We start from the raw sequence: 22489 nt of genomic DNA on the forward strand, positions 1-22489 counted from the left end.
TTGGTGCAATGGTTGAGGTTTTCCATAGGGTGGGTATTGAGGCTGTCCTATACGATTCCCAGAAGATGGTCTGGAAGATGGGCGAGAGCTCCATGGCACAGAGCTTAAGCACCCTTGCTGGGACGCCATCTGGCCCTGTTGCCTTGCCAGATTTGCACCTGGCCAGCTGCTGTCGGACATCCTCCTCTGTGAAGGGTGGGTGTGTGGGGTCTTGGCGGGGAGGGCACTGAGCAAGTCCTCACATGTGGTAGAAAAGTCATGGGTGTCAAACCGAGCAAAAAAGTTATTTAGGGTGTTGGCAAAGGTTAATGGGTCTGGTGCTGTGATGTGGTTCTGTTTTTGTTCCTGTCCAGTTAATATTTTGACTCTTTGAAAAGCTTGTTTTGTGTTCATGTTACTGAATTCTTGCTCCATTTTATCTTTATATTTTATTTTGGCTTTGGTGATGTCGTTTTTTGTCTGTCTATTGAGTAGTTTGAGAGTAGTTTCTGCTTGAAAGCTTTTTGTTTTTGTTTGAGAGTGAGCTTGATATGGGGGGTGATCCAGGGCTTAGAATTTGGATATCTGGTGATATTCTTGTGCTGTTGTGCTGTTGTGCTGATGCAGAACTTTATGTAGTCCGTAATTAGTGAAATCCGCTCATCCAAATTTCACTGAAAAACGTCCCAGTCGGTGCAGGCAAAGGAGCCCTGCAACTGTGCAATTGCGTCCTCCGACCATTGGGTGATGCTGTGCGTTTGTGGCTTGATGCGTTTCAGTTCCGGTTTGTATTGCGGGAGGAGGAACATGACATTGTGGTCAGAGAAGCCGAGTGGAGGGTGAGCCCGAGCGCTGAAGGCATCAATTATATTACCATAACACAAGTCCAGAGTGTTCTCTTTTCTTGTGGGAACATCAACGTATTGTTGGAAGGACGGCAGTACGTCACCGAGGATGCATTTATTAAAGTCCCCTAAAATAGACGCTGGTGCCTCAGGGTACTTGGCTAGCATGGAGTTAGCCACCTCGGCTAGTATCTCCTACCATCAGGCTACCTTGATGTTAGCACTAGGAGGGATGTACGTACAGGTGACAACCACAGCGGGGAATTCCCTCGGGAGGTAAAAGGGACGCAAGGACAGGCTCAGCATCTCTATTATGGACTTTGATGTTCTCACACCACCTGTTGTTAATGTAGACACAGATCCCCCCACCTCTCCCCTTGCCCGACTGGCTAGTTCTGTCGGCCCTTATGATGGTGAAATGATCAAGACTGACCTCAGTGTCTGGGGTCTCCTCGTCCAGCCAGGATTCAGTCAGAGTGATAATACAGGCGTCTTTGAAGGCTCTCTCCGTCAGGCACTTGGCGTGCAGCAGGTCCATTTTATTCCGGAGGGAGCGGACATTCGCCAATATGATGGAGGGGAGAGGGGGTCTGAAGGGACGCTTCCGAAGTCTGGTTCCCAGTCCGCCTCGTCTGCCTCTTCGCCTCAGTTTTACCTCCAGTGTTAGTGTAATCGCAGGCTTCTGTTTGCATCGGATGGAGGACCGTAGCTGTAAAAGATCCTCACGGCTATAGGTGAATGTTCCTCGGTCGCTGGTTTCTAGTGCCAGCACCGAGTGGATGCTAATAGTCCAAAATATTATAAGTCCGATTCGATTGCTTTGTAGAGATCAAACATTCTAGACAGATGAGACTTAACAATAGACAGGAGACAGATTTCACAAAGGACTTCACGATAGCACGAGACGCTAGGCAGTTATACAACCAAAACAAGCAGAAGACAGAGAGACATGAGACCGCTATGGATCACAGACAGAATGTGTGTCGTCGCAGCAGAGCATGCGCCGGAAGCCAAGTACAGAACCCCCAAACAAACAACAAATGAATCCCCTTTAAGTTGAATTATAATAATATATATAAATATAGCTGCAAGCAGCGATACCGGGGCCAAGCCCTGAAGCAGCAGCAGCAGCAACAGCAGTGCAGAGCCAGAAGAACAAAAACAGCAGAAACTGAATGTACATGGAAAAACAGCTGGTTCAGAAGTATAGGTGAAATATTAACACAAAATGAACAGAAGTTCAGATGAGAACGAACAGAGAATGAACAAATGAATTTATTTTGTAATCCAAGAGGAAGAAAGATTAGTACTACGCTCACCCAGAGAATCGAAATGACATAACATAACACAATTTTATAAAGTTCGGGACTCGAACCTACAATCTCTGGGTTAAATGCCTGTCACTCATCTTGTTGCGCTACTAGAAAGATCTGCATTCAGCAAGATGCCGAAGTTCCATAGTTCAAGTAGGGATGCACCAAAATCTTTCGTTTTGTGACTTTGTGAGCTGCTCCACTTCCGAAGATGCACAACTTCGCGGCGTATTCCGCTGTGTATGTGCGCTGTGCTCTCCTCTCCTTGTTCGCAGCGCGTCCTGCTGTGTTTGTGCGCTGTGCTCTCCGCTCCGTGTTCGTAGCGCGTCCTGTTTGCAGCATATTCCGCTGTGTGTGTGCGCTGTGGTCTCCGCTCCGTGTTCTGCTGTGTGTGCGCGCCGTGCTCTCCTCTCCGTGTTCGCAGCGCATCCTGCTGTGTTTGTGCGCTGTGCTCTGCGTTCCGTGTTCGCAGCGCGTCCTGTTTGCAGCATATTCCGCTGTGTGTGTGCGCTGTGCTCTCCGCTCCGTGTTCGCAGCGTGTTCCGCTGTATGTGTGCACTGTGCTCTCCGCTCTGTGTTCGCAGCGTGTTCCGCTGTGTGTGTGCGCTGTGCTCTCCGCTCCGTGTTCGCGGTGAATTCTGCTCAATGTTCCTCTGCAACCTCACTGTGTGAGGTTTTGGGCACAATTGAGCAAGATTTTAAGGAGGAGTAGCGGAAAAACTATTTTTCATTTGCTTCAATATGGCGGACGGTCACATTGTTGGAAAATTACAAATGAGACATCACCGAAATATCCATTTTCCAGATCTCATGACCTGTTGGTGGCGATGTTCCTAAATTTGGCATGGCCCCTCAGATCATGGTTCCGATTAAGCATACCAAGTTTCGTTTCGATTGATCAAAGATGGCCGAGATACAGCCTCTGAAGCAATTTTGGGTTGACCTTGAGAAGTTTGCGACAACATAACTATTGAAGAAAGATGAATAAACAAAATCTGTTCAGTCATTTCTGTGTGGCTCAGTCCAAAGATCATTTGAGCAAATGTTTGGACAAAACAAGTGTACTAGATCAAAGGGTTACAAAGTTATAACCATTTCAATGTTGAATTTTTAAACTGGTGGTGACGCTATAGAGTTGGTCCTAGAGACTCAAAAATTGGTCCAATTACTATTCATTACCATCACTACAAGTGTGCAAAATTGCATAATTTTTCTATGTTCCGTTGATAGGGCTGCCATTGACTCCCATTCAGGAAAAATAATAATAAGAAAACGTCTCGGTTACTTATGGTAACCCTCGTTCCCTGAGGAGGGAACGGAGACGTCTCGTCGGAGGAGTTTCCAACAAATTGGGATCACGCTAGGGAGACCAATTGCCTTCGAGTGAATTAAAACGAGCCAATGAATATTGGCATGCAGGACTTGCATTCCGCGCCCCGCCTGCCAGTGCGGGTATAAAGCGTAAGCGAGCGCACACACATATGCTTTACGCTGAGGAGCCGGACAGTGTCCAGTCCTCCGCGAAGGTACAGCAAGCATGGCGACAGGACGAGACGTCTCCGTTCCCTCCTCAGGGAACGAGGGTTACCATAAGTAACCGAGACGTTCCCTTTCGTTCGGGAACTCCTACGTCTCATCGGAGGAGTTTCCAATGAATTGGGATCCCTAATGAAACGCCAGAGAGACAGACTTCGCTCCAACCCATCTTGCAGGAAGGAAAGCACGACTCTGATCGGGCAAGTTCGGGGGTCTTCCCGGCGGGAAGAACACCAATCGACGAACAGGTTCCACTTCAACGCATAGAGGCGCCTCGTAGAGGGGGCTCTAGCGGAAGTGATGGTGTCTACCACAGCCTGTGGTAGGCCACCTAGAACCTCCGCGTCCCGTCCAGGGACCAGACATGGAGTCTCCAGAGGTCTGGACGAGGGTGCCATAGAGTGCCCCGTCTCTGAGAAAGCAGGTCCTTCCTCAGAGGAATGGGCCAAGGAGGTGCTGTCGCGAGGAGCATGAGTTCTGTGAACCAGGTCCGGTTGGGCCAGTACGGTGCAACTAGCAAGACCTGCTCCTCGTCCTCCCTGACTTAGCACAGTGTCTGTGCGAGAAGGCTCACTGGGGAAACGCATACTTGCGAAGGCCCTGGGGCCAGCTGTGCGCCAGCTGTGCGCCAGCTGTGCGCCAGTGCATCCGTGCCGAGGGATCCTCCGGTCAGGGAATACAACAACTGGCAAAGGGTCGTGTCCGGAGAGGCCAACAGATCTATCTGAGCGGCTCCGAAGATTCCCCATATCAGCTGAACCGCCTGGGGATGGAGTCGCCATTCTCCCGGAAGGGGCGGCTGCCGTGAGAGTTCGTCGGCTGCACGGTTGAGCGCACCAGGGATGTGAATGGCCCGAAGCGACCTCAGATGCTTCTGACTCCATAGGAGGAGATGGCGGGCGAGTCGTGACATACGACGGGAGCGTAGACCACCTTGATGGTTGATGTACGCAACGGTCGCAGTGCTATCCGCACGGACCAGTACATGCTTGTGCAGAAGCAGCCCTTTGAGGCGGCACAAGGCCAAGCACACTGCATGCAACTCTAGGCAGTTGATGTGCCAATGCAGCTGAGGCCCCGTCCACAGACCTGAAACTGCATGCCCGTTGTACGTGGTCCCCCATCCGTTGGCAAAGGCATCTGTGAAAACCACAGCATGCCTGGACACCTGGACTAAGGGCACTCCGGCCCGTAGAAAAGCAGGGTCCGACCAAGGACTGAAGGTTTGGCGACAGTGCGGGGTAATCCTGACCCGGAACGTGCCGCTCTGCCACGCCCATCTCGGGACTCGATTGTGAAGCCAGCGCTGAAGCGGTCTCATATGCAGCAGGCCGAGCGGCATTACTGCGGCTGCGGCTGCCATATGCCCCAGGAGCCTCTGAAACTGTTTCAGTGGGACTGCTGACCTGCCTTGAAAAGACTTGAGGCAGTTGAGCACTGACTGGACGCGCTCGGTGAGGCGCGCAGTCTGACCGACCGATTTCTACTCTATACAGAGATAAGAGATCCTCTGCGTGGGGCAGAGTTTGCTCTTGTCCCAGTTGACCTTAAGCCCCAAACGGCTGAGGTGCTGAAGCACCAAGTCCCTGTGTTCGCACAACAGATCTCGCGAGTGAGCTATTATCAGCCAGTCGTCGAGATAGTTGAGAATGCGAACACCATGTTCTCTCATGGGAACAATGGCCGCCTCCACGACTTTAGTGAACACGTGGGGCGACAGGGCCAAGCCGAAGGGTAGGACCTTGTACTGATATGCCCGACCCTCGAACGCAAACCGAAGAAACGGACTGTGTCGTGGAAGAATCGAGACATGAAAGTATGCATCCTTCAGGTCGATCGCTGCAAACCAATCCTGGGGACGGATGCACTCGAAGATGCGCTTCTGTGTGAGCATTTTGAACGGGAGCTTGTGTAGGGCCCGATTCAAAACTCGCAGGTCCAGGATCGGCCGTAACCCACCGCTCTTCTTGGGTACAATGAAGTAAGGGCTGTAGAACCCAGACCTCATCTCGGCTGGAGGGACCGGCTCGATCGCGTCCTTCGCCAGCAGGGCGACGATCTCTTTGCTCAAGACAGGGGCATCGACACTCCGTACTTGGGTGAAGCGGACGCCCCTGTACTTGGTGGGCCGGCGGGCAAACTGAATTGCATAGCCGAGCCGGATGGTACGGATGAGCCAGCGGGACGGCCTCGGAAGCGCTAGCCAGGCTTCGAGAGACCGTAACAACGAGCCAACCCGGACCACCGGCGTACCCGCGGAGGGTAGCAAGGTGGAAGGCAGGGACCGGACTCCGGAGGCATTGCTGCGGCCGAAAGAGGGGTCTGGGTGTGCGGGGCAACACCTACCTGCTTCCACCGAGGGGCAAGCAGCAGGGAAGGCCTGACTTTCTCTGGGGCATTCGGCTGCTGGCTGTCCCGAGGCGAAGGAAGGAGGGGAAACGAGGAGCGAGGAGCGAGGCCCGGGGGCATCGAGTCCAGGCTTCCGCGCCTCCTTGCCCTGCGAAAGACGAGAGTGACAAGGCCGTAGCGGCGTCACTGATATCTGAGCGCTGGAAGAGGGGGAAAGGAGTGGCAAGGCATGGGAGCGTCGCTCACTACAGTCCGCACCTCTTGTGACCCAGAGATGGAAGAAATTGCTCTATTGAAAATGTGGGTACCACTGGACTCCGGGGAACCAGCGGCGGAACAGAAAATGAAACAAAGATTCTCCACCCGGCCCTCCTCTGGGGGAGGGAGAGGTGCGGACACCATCTCCCGGAGAGCAACTTCCTCCAACTCTGTGTCGCCCGTTTCAGGGCTGCTGAGACAGCTGGCGCCGTCTTCCTGCGAAAGCTAGACGTACAGTAGAGCTGGCTGTGACATCTTTTCCACAGGGGACTGACACCCTTGGCGACAAACAGACTGAGGGTAGTGAGAGAGGAAAGGCAGAGAATTATGGGAGATGTAGTTTGTGAGGGAATGACAATAGTCTGATGTGGACTGCCCTCTGGTGGCTCAGCTGGTGACCGTTACACATATCATGGACATATTGGGAAAGGGGGACAGCTGTTCAGCATTGTCCTACCCGATGACTGATACATGTGAGCTCCCAAGAGAGACCTAGAACAAACAGATGATGTTTATCTTCTAGTTTGAGTTGAGTTTTACTCTCCTCAAGAGAATACCAAAAACACTAGGATGGGATGCAAACGGAGATGGCACAGGAACGGCTGCTCCCATCCAATTGCACTGCTATCCGTTTCCCTGCTCCACTGCAAATGCTTTTTCTGTCTTCCCTGGAAGAAGTCATCACCAGGGTGACCATATTCTCATGCCTTTCTGATGTGTTGTTTTTCTTAGGCCGTGGTGGCCTACTGCCACTGGCATCGGCCGGCCAAGGGCCACTGCGCTTGTGCTTGACAATCACATTAGATCTCATCACAGTCCCTTGTTGGTTAAAGGGTGTTGGACAGAATTAGAGAGCTCACTAGGGATACAAGTGGAGGCCGTAGGAAATAGAACAATAATGGAGTGTCAAGGATTTGAAGAACACAGCACCCAGGAGGACACAGGGATGCAGGAAAGGGTTCAGGAACTCTAGGACAAAGCCAACATAACTGCAGTCCTGTGAATGCCAAGAGTTGTTAACTGCTTAGACATATTTATTGTTTAATGTGAATAGTGTAATGGATTTAAAGTGCATCCAGTGTGTAGAGAGAACATATTGAGTGTGAATTCATTGACTGCCTGCAACACAAACAGTCTGTTGACTGCCAGCAGATGCTAAATGACAGTATTGATAAAATATGACAATATGCTGATTGTTAGCCTCAGGACTCACAGCTCCAAAACCACTAATGTTATACTGATATGCACTGCCATAGCTACAGATCTTTACCCTTTCTTTTTCAGCAAAAGAGGGAAGGGATGTGGTTTTTATGGACAGTACATTGCTCTGATTAAATGCCCTATGACAATATGTCAGCAAAATGAGATCCAATCCAGTTAGTGTCATTTTCTGATCTCACCTTTTAATAAACCATAAAATGTTATATTTCTGTCAGACTGATTGGTGCAGATGGTAGCGCACTTTTCCATGACACATATATGTACTGTTGTGCTCAAGGGAACTCGGGTTTGACTCCAGCCTGAGTTATGTTTTGATCTTTTTGTCCTATCTCTCCCCCCTACTTTCCTGTTACTCTACACTGTCCAATGAGAAAAAAACAAAAATTATAATTATTTTTTTATAAAATAATATTTCTTTCAACGGAGGGGCTCACAGCTTAAATTAGTATAAATAAATGACTGTTCAAAAGTTTGAGGTTAGAAAGATTATGTTTTACGAAAGAAAATTAAACAAAATTAAGCAAGGACATTAAATTGATTAAAAGTGACAGTAAAGACTTTTATATTAAAATAAATTATATTTCAAGTAAATGCGGTTCTTTTAAACATTCCATTCATCAAAGAATCATGAAAAAAAAGTATCACATGTCCAAAAAAATCTTAAACCGCTCAGCAACATTGATAATAATAATAAATGTTTCTTGAGCACCAAATCAGCATATTATAATGATTTCTGAAGGATCATGTGACACTGAAGACTGGAGTAATGATGCTGAAAATTCAGCTTTGCCACCACAGGAATAAATAATATTTTAAAATATATAAAAACAATTATTTTAAATTAAAATTTCACAATATTACTGTTCTACTGTATTTTTTTTATCAAATAAATGCAGCCTTGGAGAGTGTTTAAGAGACATTGACCCCAAACCCTTGAATTGTAGTGCATTTATAAATTTAAAAATAGAATTTTAATTGTACTTCCTAAAATTAAATTGGGAATTTCAATTCTAGTTCCTGTCAAATCAAATATAAGAATTCAACGGTAAATATGAAAGTATTCTTGATTTAATCCTGAATGACATCCCTGTTGTATCTAATGTTTGGGTAAATGATTACTCTTATCTCCTCACAGGACTCTGCAGGAGTTGCTGAAGCAGCCAGGAGGGGAGGTGAGTCCTGTGGATGGACCATTGAGCAGCACCACATCTGTCGGTGCAAATGGCATCTCTGCCAGGATGCTTCGTAGCCGCAGCGGTGAGATCACTTAGGCCTACTCTGCTGTTTTCCCTGCATGCAAAAAAAAAAAAAAAAAAATGCTATAGATTCTGTATTTATGGATGCATCACGTTTGTACGTCTGCTCGCACAGCTTCCCAACGGGGCTCAATTCCCAAGAGTATTGTATGACAACGTACACAGAATCATTGGCTTACAGCTGCTCACTTCTTTCTGTTCTTGTTGATAGCAAAAAACAACAAATATTTGTTTGTTTATTGTTTAACGCCAGCTACCTTGGCTATATTCATGATGAGAAAAAAGAGAAAGATAAGTAAAAAATAAAAAGTTAAGTAAAAAAAATATAAAAGGTTTATCTTTAAGAGAATGTTTATCTTTGATAAAGATTCTAAAACTAAATCTGGTCTTCATTCTTCATACTTCATTAAAAGTCTTTTCAGAGTCAACTGAAAAGAGTTCAAGCCATCAAAGTCCAAGATATGCTTCAGCGATTAAAAGCCATACAACAAATTTTAAATAATTAAGTGCATGAGTTTCCTCATATACAATCAATGGCTGGTAACCAAATGGTTGAAGGTTTGAATCTTGCAATGTCATGCAAACAAATCTTTGAGCTATCAATTATGCCCTCAGTTTGAGCAAATCACATCTTATAAGGATAGTAAACCCAAAAATAAAAATTCTGACATGTAAAAGTACCCCGGTGTCGTTCCAAACCTGTATGACTTTCTTTCTTTCATGGACAGCATTGGACCCCACTGACTTTCAAAAGCTCAAACATTCAAATAAATAAATAAACAAATAAATAAATAAGATATAAAAATATATTTACATATATTTTTGTATATACACAATTCTTTTTAATTGCTGATGAAAATTCAGCTTTGCCATTAAAATAAATAAATTGCATATTTTGTTATATTATATATATATATATATATATATATATATAGAGAGAGAGATAGAGAGAAAGAGAGAGAGAGAGAGAGAGAGAGAGAGAGAGAGAGAGAGAAAGAGAGAGGGAGAATATCTGAATATCAAAGAGAGAAAAATGTGTCTATATATTTTTTAATATGTATACTTTAAAGCTGCAGTCCGTAGCTTTTCCTCTTTGTCGCCATCTCTCTGTTCGAAATCTGTAACTGCAGTGATTCGCGGAATTATCATCTTTACGTGGGTTGTAAATCGGCATAAAACAGCGCGGAAGAACACAGTGCTTTGAGGAGAGTGCTGCTGTCAGTCACCGCGCTGTGTGGATACTGTAATACAGAATCACAGATTCACTTTTTGAAAGTTTGACCAACATAAGAATTTTCATAAGAAAATGTCTTCTGAACAAGTAAGTAAAATCCATTTTTGTTCTGACCAATAAGGGGGAAAAAGCATTCGACATGATAAGCTTCGTTAGATTTAATCAACGCGATTTACAGCAACCGTGCAAATTATAGCCTACTTTGTTCTCAAATTGTTCATGTTAACAACATCAGCATTGCGTGACTAATGTTAAATTTAATGTGTTTTATGGTTACCTGTGTAGTTCAGAATTCATATTCTCCATACTAGCAAAACGAGAAAACACAACAAAGGAACCTCCATAACTGTGTGAATTAAGAAAACGTACTGTTACACGATTGAACTATTGAAATGTCTTACTTGTTCAGCAGAAAAAGGCCGTCTCTTCTTCCGTTTTGAACCCCTTCAAAACACTTTTCAAAAGCCCCGCCGATGTTTAAATCCTTGTGTTCGCATGAGACGGTTTCTTTCTCTTTCTCTAGCCACCTTAAATCCGAAGTACGAAGTCTTTTGGGTTTTATAACTGCTGAATCTCCAGTTGACACTGATGATTGTTGTTTGGATCTTTCTGGATGCCATAAGTTTAATCATGTAAAGTGCTGCGAGAAAAGCCTATACATCTAAACATCTCGTCACGCGCAGTACAGCCGGCTAGCCGAAACTCCTTCTTTATGTGTACGGGTGTGACGTAATGACGCAAAGACATGCTCGAATTTCCTGCAGAAACCCACCAGTACCACTGGAATTAAAATCATTATTACAAGCTAACCGTTTTGAATCTAGCTATGGCAAGCAGAAAGTTTTGACCACTGGCAGAATATGTTTTTTTTAATATAATTATTTTGGATTATTTTTAACTTAAAAAAGTTACGGACAGCAGCTTTAATATATTACAGTAAAAAAAATACTGCAATACAATGATTTATTCACAATTTCATTCATTAATCTTCAAATACTTCAATCAGAATTATTTAGTAGCGGGCATAAAATACTTTTATTGAGATTCACCCTCACCCTCATAACAGTGAATGTTCCCGGGTGTGCATCTTGCCACTTGTGAGTTTGATCTAGATAAAGTGCCTCTCTCTCTCAGCCTTGGTTTTCACCCCCATAATTTCCATTTCTCCTCAAGAGCCAGAGAAAAATAAATCTATAACCTCCTTTTCTCATCTTTAAACACAAGCGAGGTCGTCTCATCTGCGATTGCACTGGGTGGATTTACACGGGCGTGAGACAGTGGGCTTCAGACCGACAGTTGATGTGGGGTTTATGCTGATATCCAGCGTCTGTACCAGGCTTATGCGGCACACTTTCCTCTGCTCTTTATGAAAGGGATTTAAGTTTCGCTCCACAGTGCTTAGAGGTTTTAGCGATGTGACTGTACACATCTCACTACGTACTTTCTGCGTCCTCAGTAATAGTGTGAAGATTATAGTGCTTGTGCTGTTTTTGGTCTTGATCTGGGAAGGTGACATTTAATGTCACGGTTCAAAAGACATGTCTTCACATTGGCTTTTATCTGGGGTTAAATTGGGAATATTACACGGCCACAGTGCCTGGAAGAATAAGTGTGATAAACACTAGATGGTTCAAGGACCTGAGGCTGTGTAATCACAAGATGCCTGGAAAGAGATGTTAGATATTGTGGCACCAATAGCAGTATGTTGTATATCAGCTGAAGCTGAAGCAACAGCCCCTTTCATTTACAGTCAACATGAAATCAAAATCAACCTTATTTACTTAACTGAAGTTGAAATTCCTGGCCCTATTGAGAACAATTCAACAGAGGATGATTTTTCTTTTTTTTTTAAAAAGAAGAAGTAAAACCTGCTATAATATCTATAAGATGATATTTTTCACCCCATTGATTTAGGAAAAAAAAATACTATGGAAGTCAATGGCATCCATCAACTACCGACATTCTTCAAAATATCTTCTTTTGTGTTCAGCAGAAGAAAGAAATTCATACAGGTTTGGAACAACTTGAGGGTAAGTAGTTCATTCAGGTCAGAGACAGGTCTTTCAGGCAGAATTTTTATTTTTGGGTGAACCCAAGTGTGTATCATATGCTTTCAATGTTTCCCTCACATTTTTTTTTCTCTTCATTCTCTATCTTACCAGGATGCCCAAAGACACAAATATTGTATTTTCTGTAATTTTGCAAGAATATTCTGGCATAGGTAAAATACATCCACCACATTTTCACCTTAGAAAATAAATAAATACTTAAATAACAGGCATGTGTTACGGAACAGAGACTCACAACAAGGATGGTAATGAGGAGAAACAGGTTTATTGAAGGTAAGAGGAACTATTAATTGCGGATCACTGATAAAGTCTTGGAGGAATGGAGAATAGGAATACTGACAGAATACTGGTTATGGAGGTCGTGACGTGGATGACAGGATAGTTGGCAGGGGGAGCAGAAACCAGTGCAGGCAGAGTGGTGAGTCATTGGAGCACAAGGAGGGAGACGGGCGGGCGTCCTGGAGTCTTCATCAGGAGGGTGAGCAGGGTATGCAGACTCCTGGGCGATGCCGGCAGGTCAGGAGACCAGGGCGGAGCAGGCTGTGCAGGCGGCCAGGGCGGAGACTGCTGTTCGGGCAGCCAGGGCGGATCCTGCAGTTCGGGCGATCAGGGCGGAGCCTGCCGTTCAGGAGGCCATGGCGGAACCTGCAGTTCGGGCGATCAGGGCGGAGCCTGCTGTTCGGGCAGCCAGGGCGGATCCTGCAGTTCGGGCGATCAGGGCGGAGCCTGCCGTTCAGGAGGCCATGGCGGATCCTGCAGTTCGGGCGATCAGGGCGGAGCCTGCCGTTCAGGAGGCCATGGCGGATCCTGCAGTTCGGGCGATCAGGGCGGAGCCTGCAGTTCAGGAGGCCATGGCGGATCCTGCAGTTCGGGCGATCAGGGCGGAGCCTGCCGTTCAGGAGGCCATGGCGGAACCTGCAGTTCGGGCGGCCAGGGCGGAGCCTGCCATTCGGGAGGTCAGAGCGGATCGGCCTTTTTGGCCTTTCCGTGAGAGCCTGGCATGGCCAGTATGGCCGGGGACATATAGCCCCCCTCGAAAAAAAATCTTGGGTGGAGTTATGGGCTTACGCTCAGGAACAGGAACAGGTCTTGGAGTAGGAACAGGCCTTGGGACAGGAATAAGCTCTGACGTGGCAGCAGCCATCCTGGTTGAGGGCTCGGGCGCCGGCCATCTTTGCCGAGGGATCGGGCGGTGAGGCGGGGGCCATCTTTGTCGGAGACGAGGGCACAGGCATGGCGGCGGCCATGTTGGGTGCTTCTCAATATCCCTCCTCGTCTCCTCTCTCCTCCATCCTATGACCCGGAAACCGTGAAGCTCTGGAAGGGTGGTCTCGACGGGACGAAGCTCTGGAAGGGTGGCCGCGACAGGACGAGACTCTGGAAGGGTGGTCTCGACGGGACGAGACTCTGGAAGGCATTCAGGAGAGGACTCTGTAAAGGATGGGAGAGGATGTGGAGTTCTGGAAGCGGATCAACTGAGCAGGAGTGCATACAGGACATATTGCTCTAACGTGCAGCCATGCACATTTCACGGCATTCGAGAGTGCAGGGGTTTGTCCAAACCTCCATGGAACCGGAACATGAGCAAATCATCCTCCAAGTAGACTGTTGAAGCCAGCTCCAGGAAATCCTCCACATATTTCTCAACTGGACGGCCATCTTGGGTGCAGGAGTATAACAAGTCGGGCGGAGGAATAGGCTCATACTGCAGTCAGGTAGGGTCTGTCTAGGTCTGGTCTTCTGTTACGGAACAGAGACTCACAACAAGGATGGTAATGAGGAGAAACAGGTTTATTGAAGGTAAGAGGAACTGTGAATTTTGGATCACTGATAAAGTCTTGGAGGAATGGAGAATAGGAATACTGACAGTCTTAGGCCCTGTCCACACGGACACGGGTATTTTTATAACCGTGACTTTTTTTGCGCGGTACGGCCGTTCGTCCACACGAAAACGCACTGAAACCGAACATTTTTGAAAACCCCTGCCAGGGTGAGGATTTTCACAAACGCCGGTTACAGTGTTGTCGTGTAGACAGTGAAAGCGGGGTTTTTGCCTTGCGACGTCAGAGCGTGCGCCGTTATCCGCTGTGTTTGACGTCAGATTTGCGCTTCTGATTGGCCAACGTGGCTTTACGGTTAAGGTTTATATCGCCGCCTGCTGGCGTGGCATGCTCTTGACTGCGCTTGATACGTGTTTTTGCGTTTTCATGTAGACGGAGACCGAGCATGTGTGGACGGGATTTTTTTTTAAAACGCTGCATGAAAAACTCCGGTTATAAAAATACCCGTGTCCGTGTGGACAAGGCCTTATTGCGTTGCAGATGGTTATGGAGGTCGTGGATGACAGGATAGTGGGCAGCGGGAGCACACACCGGTGCAGGGAGAGTGGTGAGTCATTGGAGCACAAGGAGGGAGACGATAGGGACCAGGAAGACGATGGGGACCAGGAAGACTAGGAGGAACATGGGTCGAAGACGGTGGCACGTAACACACACTTGTCGAAGGTAAGTGTAAACGGGTAAGTGAGTCCAACTCAAAACGAGACCAGACAATGTGATTGTGTGAGGTGCGTGCTTAAATGCTGCCTGTGATTACTAGGAGATGATGTGCAGGTGCAGGTGACAGCGATCTCTGTGATTGGGAAGTACATGCAGGTGAGGGCCAGGGAGGATGATAGGAAATGTAATGACTAGCTGGTGACTAGCTTGAGGTTTAAACTAGCAATAAGTCTAAACCTCAAGCCTATCCACAGTGAGCAGAGGTTAATATCAGGCATCAGAAAGTCTGTTTATATGAGCACATGTGCTATGGCATGACATCATACAACACAAAGACGAATGGTCCAATTTTAGACTTCCCCTTATGCAGTCCGCTTTTTAATTCTCTGCCTCCGGCATTTCAGGCTTTGTTTTTATATGCCACTACACACACACACACACACACACGCACACTCACAAGGAGACATACCTCACACTAAAGCATCACAGACGTCCACATTGCTTCAGGGCTAAGAACATACACAACAGGCCTACAGTGGGAAATGGTGGCACTCCAGTGAAGAGCGTGAACAATGACGCACAAATACACAGATGCCACCCCGTCCCATATTAGTGCATCTCTGCTGCACATTCTCAATCCCCCATTCAATTCACATTGCCATCCCCAAATATGACAGGCAGGATGTTTACCTTTGAGTTTATATGGGCTTGAGAAGTCACTTTTGGGATCTCACTTTGTTTTCAGTTATACATCAGTCTGTCCCTGAAGCCAAAAAACTTCAGCTAAATTGTAACTCAGTTCACTTCATAACATTAACACAGTCGTAACATGGATGCTTTTGGAAAAATATGATGGGATGGAATGGCTATAGGCTTCACCGAGACTTGTCGGCTGTTGAAAATAATTTGTATATTTTTTAAATATATATTTTAAAATAATATATTTCACATATTTATGATATTATGTTGTATTAACAATATTAATTTATTTTAATATTAATTTAGTTTAGCACAGGTCTACTTGATTTAATTGCATGTATTTTATCTATTAATCATCTTTACATTTAGCAATTTATTATACATTGTGCTACCTTGCAATCTAAAAACATCCAAGCTTATTTCTAAAATATTAAAGTATAGTGAAAATTATGCACATAGTGGGGGATTCTTCACTGTGGGTTGTAGTAGTCAACGTTTTATTTATACGATTATAAAATGTATTTATATTTTGAATTAGGCCTACCTTTTAGTTTTACAATTTCAGTTTTAATTTTAATACTTATTTTTAACTTGTTTATGCTATCAAAGTCACAGCTTAGATTTAAATATATTTGTTATTAAATCTGATTCTGAATCATTGTATTGTTTTCAGCTTTTTACGACAGTCAATCGCTGTTTGCGGATACCATTCAAAAATAAAATGGAAATAAAAACAAAATTCTCTGTAACTTTTCTTATAATGGCCTGCACATAGCAATAAAGACGCTATAGGGCGCTTTTTGCCCAAAAGTCTTGGCCATGCGGTATTTATGAGAACGGGTTGGAAAAATTAGTCTCTTAATTGTCTCCTAGGGCTCTGGCCGAGCAGCATTGAGCATTAAGCATAGCAGACGGGAATTTTAAAGACTCGCAACCCTCATTTTTGCTAATGGCTTCTTTTTAGGTGAAGGACTTTGATAGCGATGCCATGCAAATTGATAGAACATAATTTATGAATCATAACCCACAAAATTGGCTAGTGTGGTGATGCGTTACTCGCCACAGTAGATTTTAACCCTGTGCGTGTTATTTGTCATTTTTGGTAGTTTTTTATATATCTAATTTGCTTTAATTTATTTATAATTGAATTTAGTTTAGTAATTTTAGTACTTCAACTTATATTTTAATTAGTTGCAACACTTCTAATTTTAGTTTTTCATTTAACATTTACATTTTATTTTATTTCAAAATATTTTTTTTAAACAGTTTTAGTTAACAATAACAACACTGGCTATTTAAAAAAAAATCCTAGTTTATGCCTGCACTTATGGGGAGATAGAGAAAAGGTCTTTTGTAAATCTGGTTATCATTTTTGATAATATATTTTTCCACAGCAACTAAATGTTTATCATACATTAGATTTATAATTGTACACTAATGGTCACATGGAAAGCAACAATGCTGTGCGCTTTAGGACCTTAGGAATCTGAAAACTGTTCAGCAACTGCTTTTGAAATATGCTAAACCCCTCAGTAAGTAATGCACACAGCCCTAAAAATATTACATAATGTATCAAAAGCTGTTATTACCCCTCTGGACTTCCTTACAAGGATTTTGACTTCAAAGGTCTAGTCAGAAATACCTAATGAATACATTAACTTGTACAGAGTACATCACCCTCACTCATCTATCCCTCTCGCTCAATTAGATCACATATACTTAATCTTACGAACAGTCTAGTTTGATTTCTCTTTGTGATGCTTAAGCCTTGCATCCTGCTTTACCCCGACAAACCCTCTTCATTAGTTCCTCCCTTACTCTTCATCATTATCAAATACAGCTGAGAGTGTCAAGAGGGCACATAGATAATAAATGGTGGTTAATATCACTGCTGATGTTGTATTAAAGCTAATGTCCTTAGGGCATCACACTCTTAGTTGATCAAGGTTTAGAAAAGAGACCTGGTGAGAAGGGTAATACTTCCCTTAAACAACATAAAAGACAGCTAATCTACACCTGCAGAGACTAAAAAGCAGAGAATAGCTTAAATGATCTTGAGCAAGCTTGGTTCAACCGATGTAATTTGCATGAAAATAAACATTAGAATTACCCAGACATGCCTTTGATGCACCATGATGACATCAGAACAGTCCCAGACAGAGTTTTTGGGTACACTTGTCTGAATTAACACACGGAAGGGTATGCTGTTGGCTTTAATGCAACATTCATTTAAAGCATTAAAAACACAGATTACCACTGCTGGGAAATGCCAGGATGATTTCAGAATGTGTAACACATGTTTGCCCTAAAAGAACGGCTGTCCACATCTCTCAACACATCGCTCGTGTTAAATGAGATGTGACTAATGAGTAATGGAACAAACAGGAAAAAAGAAAGCACCATCTAACATTCATTAAATGCATCAATGTCCTTCCTGTGCCGTCACCCACAGCTTACGAAGAAAATTAGGTCATTCAGGCTGGAGCATCTGAACCACATTTCAATGGTCAATATAGGGTCGCTGCATATAGAGCGGATTTAAATAGTTCTCTATTGCAGTTCAACAAAATGACTCAATCTACAGCATGTTTTCCCACTAACAGCCGCCTGCACATAACAGAGTAGTTGAAAATAGCTAAACTACTCATCAGCCATTACTCCCGTCACATGATCCTTCAGAAATCTTTTATGCTCAAGAAACATTTTGTTTTATTATTGATGTTGAAAGCAGTTGTGCTGATTAATATTTCTGTGGAAATTGTGATATATCTTTTTTTCAGCATTCTTTGAGAGTTCAAAAGAACAAATTTACCTGAAATATAAATCTTATGTAACATGTACATGTCTTTACTATTGCTTCTGATCAATTCAATGCATAATTGCTGAAATCTTATTGACCTCATACTTCATTCATGAAATATTGTACCCTAATATACAAACTTTTCATTTGAATGTTCTTCTATCCTTCTGTATTCCAGAACAGTACAATGCCGGCTTCCCTTTTGGTACACCGGTCGGACTCTCTCATCCTCAAAGCAACCTCAGCATACCAGGCCTGGCGCTGAATAAGTACAACTCTCTGAAAGCAGTTGGTAAGAACAGTGACGTGCTACTATGTGCACAAACATACTTTATTCACAGATGCTGAATAATTTCATGCTCTGCTGGATGTCATAAACAACAGTCCCTGAGTTTGACTGAAAGAGTCAGCTTCTGTTGTGGTCAGGACCTGTCATGATCACTGTCTTGTTTTGTGTTAGGACTTTTAAGTTTTTGTGTTTTCTGTTCCTATTGTTTCTGTATTCATTGCCTATATTCAGTTCATGTGTTAGGTTTTGTAGTCCTTTTGTTGATTAGTTCCCTTGTTAATTAGTCTTGATTGTTCCCAGGTGTGTCTTATTTTGTTAGCCCTTGTATATTTATACCCTTGTGTTTCCCATGTTGTTTGTCAGGTCTTGTCCGAATCATGGCTATATGTTTGGTGAGCCTATTCTGTTACCTGGTTCTCTGGTGTCCGTGTTGGATTTGTTTAAGTTTATTCTGTTAAAAAAAAAATCACTCCTTATGGATCCTGCTGTGAGGATAAAGAGTCTCCGTCAAGGAGATCTGGCGGACTATGTGACAGACTTTATCGTACTGGCTCATTTGGCCAAAATTAAGGTGATCCCTCATGATTCTTTAACAGGGGGAACCAATCAACAAACGGACTACAAAGCTCAACACAGGAACTGAACATAGGCAGTGAACACAGAAACAATGGGAAGAGAAAACACCACAACTTAAAATCCTAACACAAAACCAGTGAAACAAGACATGAATCAAGGCAGGACGAGGACGACTGTTGGGGCACTTTACTCTGTCACTCCCGGTATTATTTAACACCCCAGTGCCGGTGGCTACACTTTTAGACAGACGTGTACATTCAAGTGTTTTGGCAGAATCCTCACTACACAAAAGGTGTTGCTTATCCACTGACACCCTAGATTTTTAGCCTCATCAGACCTTTATAATGGCTTAGTGTAAAGAGGTAATGAGGGAAATTTAGTTTTATTTTCAGTTCAGCTGCAAATAATCTAGTTCTTTCAGGTCAAAGAGACAATTCCTATAAACATTCTCCCTTGTTTATTACATCTCATTCAAATATTTTGATGTTTTCATTGTTCACGATGCATATTATTTATCTTTGTTTGGAAGGCAATCAGTGGACACTTTCACACACAAAACCCATTAAATTGCAATAAAAGTGTCTTATTCTGGTAAATGTACCACATCCGCAATTCACACATAACAGCTACAGCACCAAAATGCTGTCAACTTTTAGTAATTTGCCGGATATTACCTTTAAATAGACCCTTAATCTGTCGACTATTTTCTTCATCTGCTCACATGGAGAAAAGCTCTTTTGTTTCAGGTTTTGTCTCATTTGCTGGTATTTTCTCTACAAAATAGATAGCGTCTTGGTTACTGTTGTAACCTGTGTTCCCTGATGGAGGAAATGATAGTGTCTGTTTTTTTTTTTTTTTTTTGCACGTTACCACCTCAGATAGGGGAAGGACAGTTTCCTGCAGCTTACCTGTTCGTACCTGATAACACACAGGAAAAAAACTGGCTCAGACCTGGAGATTCTAAGATCTCACATAAGTATTGTGTGTCGCCCAGCCCTGCTGCTCTGCAGACGTCTGTTAGAGAGGCGCCGTTCGCGAGAGACGAGGATGCAACACTTCTCGTGGAGTGTGCTCGCACTGCTAGGGGTTACGGCACCGCTGGGCCTGCTATGCCAAAATGATGTCATCTTCCAGTTCAGTCAGATCAGTACAGTCAGATCAATAATATGGTTGAATATTAAGTGTCCCCAACTAAGCAAACCAGAGGCAACAGTGGCAGGGAACCCAAACTCCATCAGGTGACAGAATGGAGAAAAACAAACCTTGGGAGAAAGCGAGTTTCTGTATTTGGTTGCGTTATGAGTATTTGCAACACATGTGTTGTCAAAATGCTGAAGATGTTTTTTCTTAATTTGCTAGTGTTTTTTTCTATTTGCATGGTTTTTTTTTGCAGTTGTGGTGCATTTCTGTATTTGGTTGCGTTGTCAGCATTGGCTGCACATGTGTTGTCAAACTGATGAAGATGTTTTCTTCATTTGCAGGTGTTTTTTTTTCTATTTGCATGCGTTTTATTCAGTTGAAGTGTGTTAAGCTCTCTTGACCACTGCAAATGTACCATCCACAAAAGCTGATCAGCATTGACAGCATGGCTCAAATTGCAGCAGCGATCGTGGCGTCTGATAGAAAGGTGTCGACCGCATCCAGAAATACACGGGTGGCTTTAAAAAGATACGTGTTTGCTCTTTTAGAGGATATTTCTCTTTTATAGAAAAACTCGTTAGAGAATATTCTCTTTTGAAAATTTCTCTAGTTGCTCGTTGAAGCGCCCAGAGGAACTCTCTTGCACTTATATGTGCGTGTGAGAGAGAGAACCACTGAAATGCTAATAGGAATCCAACAAAGCTTCCAGGCAGAGGTGAATAGATAGAGAATCACATGCACCTCTTCTCGGCTCCGAAGAACAAATCCGAATGAGTGGATGCAAGCCACCTCCTGTCATACCTGTATATCTGGGAAGTGGAATGAAAATTCCACTTGACAATTCTCATTGGCCCCATTAAAGAGCTTGAGCATTTAAACCAGCTGACGACATGTGAATGTTCTGATCCAAACTGACTTCTGACTGTAATGTTGCCTGAATCATAATCATACACTGTTCGTTCGTTGGCCAGAGGAGAACTGGCCCCCGACTGAGCCTGGTTTCTCCCAAGGTTTTTTTCTCCATTCTGTCACCTGATGGAGTTTTGGTTCCTTGCCACTGTTGCCTTGGCTTTTGGCTTGCTTAGTTGGGGACATTTAATATTCAACAATATTATTGATCTGCCTTACTTCAGGTGGACACAATGTTCTTCTAGAAAAAAACTTGTATTATTTCCATGTTATCACTGTGAAGCTGCTTTGATACAATCTGTATTGTAAAAAGCACTATATAAATAAAGGTGACTTGACTTGACGACATAACTGCAGCACATGCTTATAACGAACAGAACATTATTGTCATTTGTGAATGCTAATACAGTTTATCATTATAGTTATTGTTCTTGGCTTCAACTGAATTCGCTTCTTCAAAACTTGTTTGATATACTCAAATCATTAATCTTACGGTGTTGTAAACGCATCGATACAGAATTTATTTTGGTAATGTTACAATGTCTTCAGCCAGCAAATCAGCTCTGGTAATTTCAACAATGGGTCTTGTTCACACGTGCAAAAAGTTAATTCTACAAAAATAGACTGTATGTGTGAGAGTGCCTAATTACTGGTGTTATTTTCTCGAGTTTGTGATTGGTTGAAAAAACTGCAACATAATAAATGGCTATTTGCGTATTTTGCCAAAGAATGACATATTTTAAAAGACAGCAAAAAAGAAAAGAAAAACAGCTGTGCGCTTGAGAGGTTTTTTGTCCATTTAAGCAGGAGCATTAGCCTGCCCTATATTCTGGGAACATGTCAAGCCAATAGTGTCTGGATCACAATGATTCAGTGACATAATGACACACACATAATACATACACATTATTAGATACTTTCACATATGAACACATCTGTATCTGACATTTACCAAACAAAGATCTGATGCCAGAATGGTCTGCAATCAGCACACCGTGGTGAAGGTGATGATGAAGATGATGCACACTGACAATACAGCCTTTGGAGTAAGCTCAAGGATTTTCAGATGTCATCTATTTGAATCGCTTTGTGGCAAGAAGAAAGTAATGAATGAGAAAAAAAGGATAAAAATATAATTTGATGACTATGTTATTTGAAAGAATGCCATCTGACATCAGTTTATAAATTTGATACTGGATTTGATGAGGCGAAGACCAAACGAGCATCCACAGGAACTGTACTCAATTCTTTTTTTTGTTTGTGATTCAGGCATCTAGCCCGATATACAATATGTCCCCTGACATACACACCTTCTAAAACCTTCTGATTTACTCAATACAAGAACAAACTGAACAAGTGCATCTAGCAGACATTAATTCAGCGAGACAGGGTGAGCAGCTCGCAGGTAAATACCGTGAGAAGAGAGATAACTCATGTCGGAGGCATGACCTTTAAACATTTCAGGCAACATAAAGTCAGTGTTTAATAAAATAGACAAGCTCTCAATGGACATTTCAA

General features: G+C 43.7%; 1 protein-coding gene across 1 annotated transcript in view; it reads left to right on the forward strand.

The window, feature by feature from the left end:
- Positions 1-22489, forward strand: part of shisa8b (shisa family member 8b) — a 38535-nt gene that overhangs the window by 13748 nt on the left and 2298 nt on the right. The window contains exons 2-3 of the mRNA XM_056255466.1: positions 8637-8758; positions 18236-18349. Of these exons, the coding sequence (XP_056111441.1) occupies positions 8637-8758; positions 18236-18349 (236 nt within the window). The remainder of the gene's footprint in view (positions 1-8636; positions 8759-18235; positions 18350-22489) is intronic.

Source organism: Rhinichthys klamathensis, unplaced genomic scaffold, assembly GCF_029890125.1.
Source record: "Rhinichthys klamathensis goyatoka isolate OS25496 unplaced genomic scaffold, OSU_Roscu_1.1 h1tg000121l_1, whole genome shotgun sequence".
Lineage (NCBI taxonomy): Eukaryota > Metazoa > Chordata > Actinopteri > Cypriniformes > Leuciscidae > Rhinichthys > Rhinichthys klamathensis.